Raw genomic sequence first — 17001 nt, 5'->3', positions numbered from 1 at the left:
TTTGATGGGTAAAATTAAACTTGATAAAACTTATATATTTGAAATCAAAATTAAAATCTGATTATTTTGATGTATCTATTGGTATCAAAATTCTGTTTTTTGGACTTTCGGTTACCATTGAGCCGGGTCGCTCCTTACTTACAGTTCGTTACCAGGAACTGTTTGTTTGGGCAAACGTAAACAAAATTTTAATCATCTGTATAGTCCTCTTATGACTCAGATTTGGTAAACCCAGGTCACCTTTAAGAACCAAACTACTGGAATTATTAAGTAAGCCTACTACTTTTTTAAAATGCATAAACAGCAGATACTCCAATTATTTCATCATAACAGTCCCCCACAATTCAAAAACCATAATGGGCAACTGCAACTGGTAGGACTTAAGTCATCAAAAGAAACTTTCATGACTAAAGTCCTATATAAATACATAAAAGTGCCACACTTTTACACTTTTTTTTAACACATTATCACAGTTTCTAGAAGAACCGTCTCATATAAAAATAATCAACAAAATGCTTCCACTTTTGTCTTCGTTTTGGTTGTATGTTTATTTTCCTGCTATTTTGTGCATATTTGAATTTGAAGATCCTTCAAAAAGAATCCCACCCAGTGTCTTTTTTTCACAAACTCCAACTGTTTAATTGTTTCAACATTCAGATATTAATAGAATCTCAATTTTTTGGAGTATTTATTATAATGAAACACTATAGTCATAGAGTTATTTATTATGCAATAATTAATTGAAAATATAAATTGCTACAGAATTAAAAAACTTACCAGATGCTTCTCCGGAATTTCCATTGCTTCGCCGGTCAAGAATGATGTAAGTAAACCCTTCTTTGGTTCCGGTATGAAATTAGAGGCAGCATTTTCCAAGTCTTTTTTTGTCTCTGTCATCTGGATTGTTTGTATTTCTTCTAAAAACGATTTAATGCTACGGAAAAAGTAATATAATGCATAAGATCTTACATAGAAGCACTTTATCTAAGATTGTGCATAAGGTCTTCACCTAAGTTGTCTTAGAAGAATAAGAGCAAAATACATTCAAACCATGGTAGGTTCAGGGATAAGGAATTATACATAGGCAGACCAAAACAAGGTAAGAATATATATTTTCAGAAGGGATATTTTATTTCCACCAAAGTGAAAATTACTATGAACACTGCCAAGGGCAATTTCTCCTAGTTGAAAAAAAAAATTCTGCAAAACGGAAAAACTTATCTATAACTTAAGCAAGAAGACATTAGCTTATATAAATCAAACCTAAAACGAGCATAAGTTAGTAAACATGAATAAATGAAACCTAAGACAAACAAATTTCAATCAACAAAGGCACACTTTAACAAACTAACATTGTCACAGTTAAAAGTGAAGTGGCTGCCCAGCCCCACCATTCCAAAAAAGAATTCACTTTGTGCTTTACTGTAAACAAAGTCAATTTTTTAAGTATTTGATTGTTTATTATAACATCATAAAATTTAAAACTACTCAGACTTCTCACAATTAATAAATCCAATTTGGTTTTTGTAAATATTTCCTGCTTTTAAAACCAAACCTTTCAGATGTACAGAGAATCAACTAGCTTAATAAAATTACAATCTAAGCTAGGTATTTGCTTTTCAGTAAAAGTGAAAATGATATGTTCCTTTTTATTTATTTGTTGGTTTTTGGGGGGGGGGGGGGGGGGGGGTGGTGGAGGGACACTACTGGAAACAACATTATTAAGTGTGATAAGATATTCCAATGTAAAATATCTATGACAATTAGTTTTCTTTTACACACCTTTAATTACTTCAATTTAAAATGACTGTTACAATTATCACAGTTTTGCTCACAGTTTTCAGTTCAGAAATATATTTATTTTAAATAGACAAAATATCAATTTTAGAGGGAGCTGTTCAGTGGCATTGTTAGGGAGCAAGGGGGCACACTTGTCCCTGTGTCGATGATCTGTTGGGACAGTATTTAGCTAAATGGGCTTTCCTTTTCCTAACCATGAGGCATTTGAAACATGCCAAGAGGATCTCTCAGTGCAGGAATCCACCCAGTCATGCATTAGCAGTTTTAGTGCTCTCCTATTATTTTAAAACATACATTACTCATAGCAAAGTTGCCAAAGTGGCAATTCTGGCATCATTTCAACACTTTTCCACATACAAAAGTTAATTTTGAATTCAAATTTTATTAGAATTTTGTTAAATACTCTTGAAATGTATAATTTTTAAAAGCAAAGGCAAAATATTACAATAAATTTTCTATACGGTATTTTAAAAGTTGTTGAGCGACTTGAATGAAATAAACATGAAGCCTAAAATTGGGCATGAGGAGGTTTGTTGTTTTTAAACAACCATCTCCATCAATTTTCCAAACTGACAGATAGTGAATTTTCAAGAGTTTAATTTTTTTTTTTTTTGCTGGTTGACAACAGTTTCAGAATCACATTTACAGCCAAATGAGGGTTTGAGAAAATGTTTATATGAAGTCTTAAAAACGGGCAATAGTTTTAAAAATACCATACACTCAGGTCTGGCTAAAAATCTCAGAACTGTCTTTGCAATTGCCTAGAGACCAATTTCAATGCTTAACAATACTTAATACTTAACCCAAACTGAGAAATAAAACTTATTTTCTATGTTAAATAATACCCCTCTTCATATAATCTTTAGTAGAGCCTATTAAACTAGAATCAGGCAGAGAATGGGATACAAATGCACCTTCCAAGGACCTGATTTGGATTAAATTTGATGTGTAGATGAAATTAATTTTGCCAGAAATTAAGTTACAATTAGTTGAGAAAGTAAAATTTTTAGTCAGTATTTTTTCCCTATCTTGGAATGTTGATGACAAAGGTGAATTGGATTTTCAGGTATATCATAAAGATACTTTTATGTTTTATCTCCTTCCCTATCTGCAGCAACAGCTTTACATGGTAATACGTAAAAATAATTGTTCTAAGAGAATAAAACCATTAGAAATCGGCCCACCACCTAAATATAAGTCTGGAAATATTTTTCCATTTCGTAAATCTACTATTTTCACCTGAAGATATCTTTTGAGCTCAGGCCTCACCTACTTTCCTCTTTGTCAATTAACATTGTATAAAAAGGGTTCTGATTCAAATTAGGCTTACAAATTTAATTTAGGCTAATGATTCAACTCAAACCATGGAAACTATTTAGCAAAGGTCTAAATTACAAAAGAAATAAACTGAAAATCTATGTCAAACTTAAAATTGTGATCAATCTACACAAAGGTTATGTTTCACTGAATCTTTAAGGCTTTACAAGTAAGAAAAGGTTGAGATTGCTGCTTAGTGACACTATGTTGGCTGAAAATCCGTTCCTGGAAGTGTTATTCAAGTGTTAAGCAAGTGTTAAGTGTTATGGAAGTGTTAAGCAAGAGTTCTTTGAGTATGCATAATGCATTTGTTCTAGTATTTTACTGATTGAAAAAGAAAACGCATGTTAGGGGTGCAAGTGAGGGGGGCCCTTTTTGTCTTTCCTTTTAAGTGCAGATGTTCATTTCTTAAGTTGGATATGTTTTAGATTTTCTCTAATGATATACTGTTTGTAGTGCTTCAATTATGTTAAAGCATTGAAGGTAAAAATTGTACCATTTTAATAGGTATTAGAGGTATTGGGTGTCACCAAGAAATTTTCTCGTGGATGAATGGGGGTCAGTTGCTATAGTGAGTTTTGTTTGTACCAAAATATTAATAACAATGGCATCTATGATTGGAGGGTATAGAACACAGGGTTTATCCAAATAATTACATTGAACAAAATGGCTATCTCAAAATGTTGGTTGGATGTGTTTGGGGTAAAATGGGTGTGAGAGGGGGATTAGTTGCCCTTCAATCACTATTGACTATTAAATAGGGCACTAGCCCTTTGAATTTCCAATCGAATGAGCCTTTTTTGAAGTTTTTATGACAATGGCTTTTATTTATATGCCCCCAGGGCATAACTTACAACCCTTATCCTGGGGGCTGTGGTGGAGTTTCCTCCTCAAAAACATAATTTCTATATGGAAATCAACTATGCTGAACAAAATGGTTATCTCAAAATTTGTATTGGATGTGTTTGGGTAAATGGTGGGCTTGGAAGGGGTGTTAGGTGCCTTTAAATTACTTTTGACTATTAAAAAGGGCACTAGCTGTTCTAATTTCCAATCGAATGAGCCCTTTTCGAAGTTTCTACAACAACTCCTTCAATACGAAGTGCCCTGGTATGGAAAAAAATAAATAAATAAGTAATACATTGTGGCAACACTGTTCTTTACTTCGGCAGCGCTATTGCGCTGCCTATGATTTATTATTTTTTTTTCCCAGAGGCACTTCATTTCTAAGGGGTCGTTGTAAAAACTTCAAAAAGAGCTAATTCAACTGGAAATTTAAATAGCTAGTGCCCTTTTTAATAGTCGAAAGTGATTGGAAGGCAACTAACACGCCTTCCACGCCCACCAATTCCCCAACCACATCCAATCAAAATTTTGAGATAGCCATTTTGTTCAATGTAGTTGAAAGTACTGGAAAAACATCTTTGAGTATGACACCCCGCCCCTTAAGGTCTTCAGGGCAAGGGTTAAAAATTATGCCCTGGGGGCATATATGGTTCTTATGGAGGGAATGCTTGAATAAACTTCAGAGAGGGCTCATTTGATTGAAAATTGAAAGTTTTAGTTCACTTTGTAAGCGTCAAAAGATATTGGAGGGTAACCATCCCCCCCACACCCTTTTTTCCCAAATGCATCTAAAAAAAATTTTGAGATAGCTATTTTGTTAAAATAGTTCGAATATTTAAATATTAAAGTCAAATATTTATAACATACTACAAGAAAAGACAAATATTTTAGAGTTGATGAATTTTTAAAGACTGAAGGTCTAGAAGGGAAAAATTGCTGTGGAATATTCACAGATGGTGCAAGAGCAATGACTGGCAAAAACATTGGTTATAAATCTTTTTTCAAGCTATTCATTATAACCATATGACTTTTACTCACTGCCTTGTTCACCAAGAGGCCCTTGCGGAAAAAAAAATGGCACCATAATCGAACAATGTGCTTCAGAATGCTGTTAAGATCATAAATTGTACTAAGAGCCATGCCCTTAACAGTCACTTATTTTCAAATCATTGTGAGGATATGGATTCTGTCTATACAACTTTATTATTACGTGCACAAGTAAGATGGTTGTCAAGAGGTTAAAGTTTAAGAAGATTATCAAACAGTTTGTGATAATGAACTGTAAGTAGGGAGCGATTGTTACCAATAGATAGATCAAAAGAATCAGATTTTTATGCTGATTTCAAATATATAGATTTCATAAAGTTTAGCCTTACCCATCAAAAGTTACGCGCCTGAGAAAATTTGCCTTATTTTCGAAAAAAGGGGAAAAAACCCCCTAAAAGTCATAAAACCTTAATGTAAATCACAAAATCAGTTTCAGCGTTTCAGAGAACCATACTGAAGAAGTTTCAAGCTCCTATCTTTAAAAATGTGGAATTTTGTAATTTTTTCAAGAAGAAAGATCATGGATGTGTGTCTATTAGTTATTTTTTTTCAGGGGTGATTTTATTGACTCAGTGGCTCTAGAATATCACGGGAGACCTCATTTGGACGGAAATTAAAAGTTCTTGTGCCCTTTTCAAGTGATAAAAAATGGAGGGCAACTAGGCCCCCTTCACGCTCATTTTTTCCCCTAAGTCATCGATCAAAATTTTGAGATAGCCATTTTATTCAGCATGGTCGAAAAATATAATAACTAGGTCTTAGAGGATGACTTAATCCACCACAGTCCCCAGGGGAAGGGCTGCAAGTTATGAGCTTTGCCCATTGTTTACCAATTTTGCTACAACTGTTACAGCCCAATGTTAAAACTGAAAACCAATTTTATTACAAATATTTTTTTTGTACTTAATATTGAAAATAAACATCAAATGATACTAAAATTTTGAGCAGAAGAGCTTTCAGGAATTAATATCATTATACATCAAATATTCAGTTTAATTTATTAGTTCTTTCGAAAGTTGTTGAAGACGAATATAGTTTCACTACAAACAAGAGTTTGGATACTGCCTCCTTCCTTAACTGTAAATAAAAGCCTACTGCGTCATTGGCACTTCACTGAAATTGAATTATATTACAAATATTTTATTTTCCAGTTCTTACAGCATTGAAAATAAAAATACAATTACAGTAAAATAAATTCTTGAACTGATGGATCTTTCAACAATTAATATCATTTAAAACAACAATTCATACACCTTTCAAACAACAATTTGATGCTGTTTATACTTTCCAAGACTGTTCAAGACGTATATAGTTTCAGTAAAGCGCCAATGACCCAGTAGGTTTTACACTTTTACAATGAGAGAAGGAGGCGATACCCAAACTCTTGTTTGTAGTGATTTTTGTTCATTTCAAGCTTTATTTGCATATTCAATTCAAGTTTCACTCGTTTTAAGATTTATTTATTTATTTACATTAATATCTATTGTATGTTGGTTTGCATTGATTGTTTATTTAATTTCTGTTTGTTTTAAGTTTCATTTATACTTTAATAGCAAAAACATTTTTTTCGTTTTAAGCTTGATTTTCATATTTAATCTAAAGATTACTTGCTTTAAGACCTATTTATTCATTTAGCCTATATTATTACTTGTTGTATGTTTTTTCCTATGATTGTTTATTTAATTTCTGTTCGTTTTGGGTTTCATTTATTCTTTAATAGTAATTTCTGGTCGTTTTGAGTTTAAATTTTAACAGGTATTTGTATCTGCTGAGCTTAAGTTGTGACTTGCCTTTATTTATCTTTAAATAGCTTATTTTCCGGAAAGTTTTTTTTTAACTTAATTTTTGTTTGTTTTTTATTGCAAAAAGTTTCAAGTTTTTAAAAATTCCTTATTTCAAAATCAAACTTAAAAAAAAAATCAAATCTTCATCAAAGTGTCAAAACTGGTATCAAAGTGAGAATATTAAAGTGAAAATAGTTTGCCCCCTTTGAAGTTTATACGAAGACCCCAGCACGTCTGTGGGGAAAAAAATAAATGGAGGGGGGGGGGGGGGCTAGCTGCCTTTCGATCACTTTTTACTCTGAAAAAGTGAATTACAACTTTAAATTTCCAATCAAATGAGCCCTCTATAAAGTTTATACAAGCGTCCCTTCCATAACAACCATATATGCCCCCAGGGCATAACTTACAACGCCTACCCTCGACCCCTGGGGGGGGGGGGGGCTGCGTCGACACCGAAGTTTTTGTTCTCTGAACTTTGAACTATTTTCAACAAAATGTCCTTATCAAAATTTTTATCTGATGCATTTAGGGCGTGTAGGGGGGGGGGGGGCAAGTTCCCCTCCAATCACTTTTGACTCTTATAAAGTGAACAAGAACTTTCAATTTTCAATCAAATGAACTCTCTCCGAAGTTTATACAAGAATTCCTTCGATAAAGACGATATATGCCCCCAGAGCATTACTTACAACTCCTGCCTTTGGTCCAAGGGGGGTTAGGTTGACACAGAAGTTTTTTTTATCTGACCTTTGATTTATTTTTAATGAAATGGCTATTTCAAAATTTTTATCAGATAGGATTGGGGGAAAAGGGTGGGGGAGGGGGTGGGGGGAACAGGGCAAGTTGCCCTCGGATATCTTTTGATTCTAAAGAGTGAACTAGAACTTTCAATTTCCAATCAAATGAGCCCTCTCTGAAGTTTATACAAGCAACTCTTTCATAAGAACCATACATGCCCCCAGGACAACACTGACAATGCCTAGCTCCTGGGTCCTGGGGGGTTGTGTTGACACCGGAGTTTTCATTATCTAATTTTCGAACAATAAAAAAAAAACACTGGCTTTGCAGCAGATGGGTTTGGGGGAAAAGGGCATGGGAGGGGGGGGGGCTCGTTGCCCTTAAATCTCTTGACTTTTAAAAAGTGAACCCAAACTTTCCATTTTCAATCAAATGAGCCCTCTATGAAGTTTATACGAGCATCCATTTCATAAGAACCACACATGCCCTTAGGGCATAACTTTGAACGCCTTCTCCCGAGCCCTAGGGGGTTATGGGTTGTAAGTTATGCCCTGGGGGCATATAAGTGTTTTCTTTATAGAAAGCGTTGTCATAGAAAATTCGAAAAGGAATCATTCAACTGGAAATTGAAACTGGATTTTTTAATAGTTGAAAGTGATTGGAGGGCAAGTAAACCCCCTCTAACGCCCACCATTTCCCCAAACACATCCAATCAAAATTTGAGATAACTATTTTGTTCAACGTAGTTGAAAGTTCTGGAAATTATGTCTATGAGGATGACAACCCCCTCACGCCCTCAGGGCAAGGGTTGTAAGTTATACCCTGGATCACATAAGGTTTTTATAGAAAGCTTTGTCTTAGAAACTTCAAAAGTGGTCATTCGATTGGAAATTAAAAGGGCTAGTGCCATTTTTAATAGTCAGAAGTGATTGGAGGGCAACAAACCCTCTGTTATGCCCACCTTTTCCCCAAACAGACCCTGATCAATTGTTGATCTATTAGGTTAGAGGCCGGCTTGGACTTCCAAAATGACCAGTAAAAAAATGGGTCGTATGCACCTGAGTACGACTCCAATGAGCATTTATGCTGCGTGGCTGGTATGACTTACTGGGTGGTAGTTGTTACAGACAGCTTTAGAGACTTTCTTATGCAGGGGAATTATCGTGGCTTTGCACCAGGGTGAGAGGATGTGAAATTTTTCCAAAGTAGCTGTGGAAATTTGGTGGTAAAGGTCAAGGAGTGGTTTGCAGTTTACTTTCATCAGTTCGGGCTGGATTCCATTGGGGCCGGCAGCTTTGTTTGTTCTCAAGTCTCTGATAGCTGCTTCTATTTCAGAGTGAACTTATATGCCCTGGGGGCAAATAAGTTTTTTCTTTATAGAAAGCGTTGTCATAGAAAATTAGAAAAGGAATCATTCAACTGGAAATTGAAACTGGATTTTTTAATAGTTGAAAGAATCGGAGGGCAAGTAAACCCTCTCTAACGCCCACCATTTCCCCAAACACATCCAATCAAAATTTGAGATAACTATTTTGTTCAACGTAGTTGAAAGTTCTGGAAATTATGTCTTTAAGGATGACAACCCCCTCACGCCCTCAGGGCAAGGGTTGTAAGTTATACCCTGGGTCATATAAGGTTTTTATAGAAAGCTTTGTCATAGAAACTTCAAAATTGGTCATTCCATTGGAAATAAAAAGGTGCCCTTTATGATAGTGAGAAGTGATTGGAGGGAAACAAACCCCCCTCTTATGCCCACCTTTCCCCCACACAGACCCAATCAAAATTTTGAGTTAGTTATTTATTCAAAGTAGTTGAAAGGTCTGGAAATTATATCTTTGAGGATGACACTCCTCCCAAAGCCCTCAGGATAAGGGTTGTAAGTTACCCCCTGGGGGCATATAAGGTTTTTATAGATAGTGATGTTGTAGAAACTTCAAAAAAGGCTCATTCGAATGGAAATTACAAGGGCTTGTGCCCTTTTTCATAATCAAAAGTGATTGAAGGACAACTAACTCCCTTCTAACACCCACCATTTCTCCAATGACTTCCAATCAAAATTTTCAGATATCCATTTTGTTTGACGTAGTTTTAAAGTCCAGAAATCGTATTTTTGACGATGACACTCCCCCCACAGCCCTCAGGGCAAGGGTTGTAAGTTATGGCCTGGGGCATATAAGTTTTTTCTTTATAGAAAGCGTTGTCATAGAAAATTCGAAAAGGAATCATTCAACTGGAAATTGAAACTAGATTTTTTAAAAGTTGAAAGTGATTGGAGGGCAATTAAACCCTATCTAAAAGCCCCACCATTTCCCCAAACACATCCAATCAAAATTTTGAGATAGCCATTTTGTTGAACATAGTTGAGAGGTCTGGAAATTATGCCTTTGAGGATAACAACCCCCTCACAGCCCTCAGGGCAAGGGTTGTAAGTTATGCCCTGGGGCATATAAGGTTTTTATTGAAAGTGCTATCGTAGAAACTTCAAAAAGGCTAATTCGATTGGAAATTCCAAGGGCTAGTGCCATTTTTAATAGTTGAAAGGGATTGGAAGGCAACTAACTCCCCTCTCATGCCCACATTTTCCCCAAACACATCCAATCAAAATTTTTAGAAAGCCATTCTGTTCAACATAGTTAAGTTTTAGAAATTAGGTCCTTGAGGATCATAAACCCCTCAGAGCCCCCAGGATAAGGGTTGTAAGTTACCCCCTGGGGACATATAAGGTTTTTATAGATAGTGATGTTGTAGAAACTTCAAAAAAGGCTCATTTGAATGGAAATTAGAAGGGCTTGTGCCCTTTTTCATAGTCAAAAGTGATTGAAGGATAACTAACTCCCCTCTAACACCCACCATTTCCCCAAAGACTTCCAATCACAATTTTCAGATATCCATTTTGTTCAACATAGTTTTAAAGTCCAGAAATTGTATTTTTGAGGATGACAATCCCCCCACAGCCCTCAGGGCATGGATTGTAAGTTATGCCCTGGGGGCATATAAGTTTTTTCTTTATAGAAAGCATTGTCATAGAAAATTCAAAAAGGAATCATTTAACTGGAAATTGAAACTGGATTTTTTAATAGTTGAAAGTGATTGGAGAGCAAGTAAACCCCTTCTAACGCCCACCATTTCCCCAAACACATCCAATCAAAATTTGAGATAACTATTTTGTTCAACATAGTTGAAAGTTCTGGAAATTATGTCTTTGAGGATGACAACCCCCTCACAGCCCTCAGGGCAAGGGTTGTAAGTTATACCCTGGGGCATATAAGGTTTTTATAGAAGGCATTGTCAAAGAAACTTCAAAAGGGCTCATTTGATTGGAAATTGAAAGTGTTAGTGCCCTTTTTAATTGTCAGAAGTGACTGGAGGGCAGCTAACCCCTCTCTTATGCCCATCATTTTGCCAAACAGACCCAATCAAAATTTTGAGATAGAAATTTTCTTCAGCGTAGTTGGAAGTTCTGGAAATTATGGGTTTGAGGATGACAACCCCCTCACAGCCCTCAGGGCAAGAGTTGTAAATTATGCCCTCGGGGCATATAAAGTTTTTATTGAAAGTGTTGTCATAGAAACTTCAAAAGGGCTGATTCAATTGGAAACTGAAAAGGCTAGTGCCTTTTTTAATAGATGAAAGTGATTGAAGAGCAACTAACACCCTTCTCACACCCACCATTTCCCCAAACACATCCAATCAAAATTTTGAGATAGTTGTTTTGTTTAACGTAGTTGAAAGTTCTGGAAATTATGTCAACAAGGATGACAACCCCCTCACAGCCCCCAGGGCAAGGGTTGTAATTTATGCCCCGGGGGCATATAAAATGTTTATAGAAAGTGTTGTTGTAGAAACTCAAAAAGGGATTTTCAATTGGAAATTGAAAGGGCTAATGCCCTTTTTAATTGTTGAAAGCAATTGGAAGGCTTGATATATTTATAGTAAAGATTGATGTGGGTAAAATATATTATTATTTTTTTTTTTTAGACCAGGGCACTTTGTATTGAAGGAGCTGTTAAAGGAACTTCAAAAAGGGCTCATTCAATAGAAAATAAATATGACTAATGCCCTTTTTAATAGTCAGAAGTGATTGGAGGGTAACTAGTCCCCCTGCCACACCCATAGTCCCCCTGCCAGTCCCCCACCCTCCCATTTACCATTATGTTTAAAAACTAAATGTTGCCTTAAGATTAAATCAAAATTCACTGTGTTAATGCTAATTCCCAATAAAGCATCTCAGCAGTATCCCAAGAACAACTGAGGGTATTATGTTCAAACTTCCGGGGCTACTTCTGCTCTTAAAAAATAACTAAATCAAAATAGCGTAAGTGTATCCAAGCTATCAATTAAAGTAAACAGATTTTTTTTGCAAATGGTATCAAGTTTTCTATTTCAGGTCAACTAGAGGAGGTATGAAACTAAATTAAACACTACTTTTGTGTCCAGGTTTTTAAAAGGGTGTATGTTGATAAAAATTGCTGAAAATTTTTCCCTGAAACGACTATGTCAATATAAAACAAACAGAAATTAATAAAAAAAAACTTTTCCCCAAAATAAGTTTTTCAAAGAAAAATAAAGAACTCCATTTAACCAAAAATAAAATCAAATAATCTACCAAGCCTGAAACTACCACAAATCAGCATCAATAAATAAATAAATCCCAAAACAAACAGAAATTACAATAAATAACCAAGTCAAACTCACAAGAGGAGAAATTAACATGAGTAGGGCTCAAAACTCATATGCCTTCCCAAGGCCAGAACATAATTTGCACTTTAATAAAAAAAATACAAATGAATGTAATTTGTCAGTTTAATATACATATACTGATATTTAGTAATCAAAATGTTAATATTATTTGATTTATTAAAGTTATGAAAGTAAAAACATTAATATTTTTTCAGTAAAGTGCAAATTATGTTCTGGCCTTGGGAAGGCATAGGGCTTTTCAGACCTACTGATGTTAATTTCTGCTCGCTTTAAGTTTGACTTGGTTGTTTATTTCTGTTCATTTTGGGCTTCATTTATTTATTGGTGCTGATTTGTGGTAGTTTCACGCTTGGTAGATTATTGGGTTTGATTTTTGCTCATTTTTGGTTAAATGGAGTTCTTTATTTTTCTTTGAAAAACTTATTTTGTGGAAAAAGTTTTTTAATTAATAAATAATAAAACATTGGAGCCACACGCCCTTTATTATAGGCAATGGTCTAGTGTTGCCTTTGATACCAGACAAATACATTAAAGTGATTAGTGCTATGTACAAGAATAACACTGCTGTGGTTAAGGTAGGAAATGAGGTTAGCAGCTGGTCTTGTATTAAATCAAGAGTTTAGCAGGGTTGTGTTCTATCCCCTCTTATATGGATTATTTTCATGGACTTTGTCTTGAGGAGCAGAGGAAAGGAAATGAAAGACCATGGAATCAAATGGGGAGGAAAAAGTCTCCTAGACTTACAATATGCTGATGATTTAAGCATCCTAGATTAAAGTGTGAGCAAAATGAATGAACTTTTAGAGGTTTTGTAAGTTCAGGGTGCTAGAATAGGTTTAAAAATTAATGTTAAGAATACTAAGTCACTAGGGCTAGGGATAAGTGAAGATGAAAAGGTGATATTGGGTAATGAAAAGATTGATCAGGTGGGCAGCTTCACTTACCTTGGTAGTATTATTAGTAGAGATGGTGGGAGCAGTGAAGATGTTAAAAGTAGAATAGCCAAGGCTCTGGGTGTTTTTTTTTAACAGTAAAAAAAAAGTTTGGAAAAATAGGAAGATAAATCTACAAACCAAGATTAGAATATTAGAAGCTACAGTGGTGACAGTGGTCAAATATGGCTCTGAAGCATGGGTGCTTTGAAAATCCAATGAAGATTTGCTAGATGTTTTCCAGAGAAATTAATTAAGGATTGTTCTGGGTACCCGGCTGACTGACTGTATTTCAAACAATAGGCTGCATGAGAAATGTTGTTCAATACCACTCTCTAGGGCTATAATGAAAGAAAGGTTGAGGTGGCTAGGGCCCATTGTGCAGATGAAGAATGATGGATTGCCAAAGATTGTTCTTTTTGGCCAACTTTCTAGGGCTAAAGGGAAAGCAGGTTGTCCTTGTCTGGGGTGGGAGGACATCATAAAGAAAGATTTAAAGGAAACGGGAACTTTGTGGGAGGGTGTAAAAAGGGAAGCTTTGAATAGATTAGGATAGAGGAGGAGGTTGTGTAGCTGTGTTAGCCTCAGGCGGCTTGGTGCTGTGGTGAGTTGTTAGTAGTAGTAGTAGTGTTAGAAATTAAATTAGAAAAAAAAGTTTTCAACTGAAAACCTTTCAACATCAAAACTGAAAACAAACAGAAACTATTACATATATGATTAGTTTTTCTCCTTAGTCAATACCTCACTCTTTATGCTAAAGTTTTTTTTGTACTTTCATAAGAGCTATTTATTCTAATTAATAGCCTTTGTGATTAAGGGGCCATTCTTAAAGAATTGGAAAAAAAATTGAACTTTAGCATAAAGGGTGATGTATTGACTAGAGGGCAAACCTCCTAATATACATAATAAAAATATACAAATATAAAAGTTTGTTACATAAGTTAATTTGTAAGTTATGTATATTTATAACTAATAAAAATGTTTGTAAATAAAATTAAAATGCAAATATTTTTTTAATTATTTATGTACAGTGAGCCAAAATCAAAACCTGCATTAATTCAAAAACATTCAGAAATTAAATAAAAAACAAGTTTTTCTTAACTGAAAGTAAGGAGCAATATTAAAAACTTAAAACAAACAGAAATTTATCTGTATATGAAAGGGGCTGTCCCTCCTCAATGGCTTGCTCTTTATGCTAAAGTTTAACTCTTTCTCACAAACTCTATTTTTTAAAACAATAAAACAACTTTAGTGTAAAGAGCAAGGCCTTTAGGAGGGGACAGCCCCTTTCATATGCAGAGTAATTCCTGTTTGTTTTAAGTTTTAATATCACTCCTTACTTTCAGTTAAAAAACTTTTTTTTTATTTAATGTTATTAAAAGAGGGAATTCAAATATTCTTAATCAAACAAAAATGTGAACTTGCTGCTTTTCTTCAACACAACTTATGGCTATTGAATCTGTGTTGTTTGTGAGATATCTTTGCAAAATTAAACAATCTCAACTTGTCTTTTCAAGGAAAAAATTGCAATATATTTTGCTTATAATGATAAAATTGAATGTTTTATTAAAAAGATTAAAATTTGGAAAGAGAGCATAGAAGAAAAAAATCATTCAAAATATTTTCCAGTGTTGAGAATTTTATAATCAAGAGAAAACATTGTAAAACTTTTACTGCAAAAATTACTGTAGATCACTTAAAAGTGGTAGACCTAGTTCTGTACACATTTTATATCAAATATTAACTTCAAAAGGGTAGTTTGGATTCAAAATCTGTTTTGTATGGACTTAATTGAGATTGATCACATGCCACTTAAAGCTCAATGTGAATTTGCTGACCTTTTGAGTGATTCAACCTTAACACTACAATTTCCAAGAAAGCCCTTGACTGAATTCTGGATCAGAACTAGAACTGAATTTCCCACAATCCCAGATGTTCTTCTGTGAATTCAACAGTTTTTTTGTTATTCATATTATTGACTTATGAATAAAGTAAACATACCACTCAATGCCTTTTTTATGCTCTTTCCAAATATATTAATAATTTTTGTTGGAAATGAATCTTACCCCCACCCCTATATATACCAATTCACAGTATATATTTGTACATTAGGGGGTGGGGAAAAGTTTAAACTTACCTCTCATTTACATTAGAACCAAAATTTACCCCCCCCCCCATTTTCTGACAAAAATGATTATTATATTTGGAAAGAAGGTAGGCCTATGTTTACTTTATTCATAATTCAATAATATGCATAAAAAAAAAAAAAAATAAGTGTATATATTTGTAAATTAGGGGGGGGGGAGGATTTTAAATTTACCTCTCATTTACATCAGAAATAAAATTTATCCCTACCCCCCTAATGTGCAAATAAATAACCTGAATTGGTATATAGAGCATGGGGGCAAAAATCATTTCTGACTAAAATGATTATTATATTTGGAAGGAGCATAAAAAAAGGCATTGAGTGGTATGTTTACTTTATTTATAAGTCAATAATATGAACAATGAAAAATTTACCATTTCATTTTCCTAACCTAACCCTTTTCCATGATAGTAGCTAAAGTAGAATTTTACCCACTTTACTTCTGCCTTATTTGAGCAGAAATCTATTTTGCAAGATTTCACTTTTAGACTATAACAAATAAAATGTTAAAGGTTATTTTGGTAAATATATACCAAATCATATTATTGAGTTAGGAATAAAGTGAATACACAATTTGTTGCCTTTTTTTATGCTGATTACAAATATAATAATCATTTCTATCATAAATGAATTTTAGCCCCCCCCCCCCCCTATATATGCCCATTCAGGGTTGGCCTATATATTTCTACATTAGGGGGGTGGGGGTAAAGTTTAAACTAACCTCCCATTTACATCAGAAAAATTTGCCCCCCCCCCAATGTAGAAATATATCCCCTGAATTGGCATATATAGGGGGGGGGGCTGAAATTCATATCTGATAGAAATGATTAGGCTATTGTATTTGTAATCAGCATAAAAAAGGCATCAAATGGTATATTCACTTTATTCCTAACTCAATAATATGATTTGGTATATATATACTGTTATTTCCTCATGGAAGAAGAAAGGGAGGAAATAGGTGCTTCAAATATCTTCCAAGGCAATCATTAAGGGCTTGGGTACAATCCTGAGAGATTTATTCACCTGACTCAACTGCTTTCTGCAATAGCAAGTAACCGCTAAACTAGGGTTCTACCCTGATTTATATATTACATCACAGAATTAGCCTACAAAGAAGAATAATAATTAGCCTATGCTGATAAGAAAATAGAAGTAGGCCTTGAATCTGATTGTTTCCTAGATAAAACCCTTTGTGGAGCATGTTAGAATCTTGGAAAACCTGCAAATCAATTTTCACATACCCAGTTACCGATTAGCTAGCCTAGAACAAGACTTCGAAGTAATTATGAGATAATTAAAGGCAAAATTTGAGGCAACAAAAGTGTGATTACTTTTTAAATAAATTGCTTTAGGCCAACTATCAAGTTTGTAGCTCCAAAAGCGGACTTTTTGACCGATAAAATGTGTGATTTTGCAACAAAATCTACCGAATGAAATCGTTTCTTTTTTAAAAAAATCAGTTTCTTGGATGTACTTAGATACTTGCACTTACCCTGGGTTCCCACTTTTGTGATTATTCCCATGCAAACACGAAAATTCAGCTAGATATGCGAATACCGCAGCTGTGCTTGAATTTTTGTTAGGCTAATACCATTGTGATTTTCCAAAATATCGTACAAGCTCATGAATCTCAACTTCTCAGGTAATTCTGATGGATAAATCGCATCAAATCAATAGGTTGTGCAATATAAAA

At 34.3% G+C, this 17001-nt stretch overlaps 1 protein-coding gene across 1 annotated transcript in view; it reads right to left on the bottom strand.

Moving 5' to 3' along the window:
* Positions 1 to 16626, bottom strand: part of LOC148945884 (cyclin-dependent kinase 10-like) — a 73851-nt gene extending 57225 nt beyond the window's left edge. The window contains 2 exon segments of the mRNA XM_089097723.1: positions 778 to 934; positions 16550 to 16626. Coding sequence (XP_088953849.1) covers positions 778 to 897 — 120 coding nt within the window. The 5' untranslated portion in view covers positions 898 to 934; positions 16550 to 16626.
* Positions 16627 to 17001: the final 375 nt, after the last annotated feature.

This window comes from Artemia sp. Qi Xiang Cuo, chromosome 12 (genome assembly GCF_049724085.1).
Source record: "Artemia sp. Qi Xiang Cuo chromosome 12, ASM4972408v1, whole genome shotgun sequence".
Taxonomy (NCBI): domain Eukaryota; kingdom Metazoa; phylum Arthropoda; class Branchiopoda; order Anostraca; family Artemiidae; genus Artemia; species Artemia sp. Qi Xiang Cuo.
This window is presented reverse-complemented; position numbering and strand designations above follow the sequence as displayed.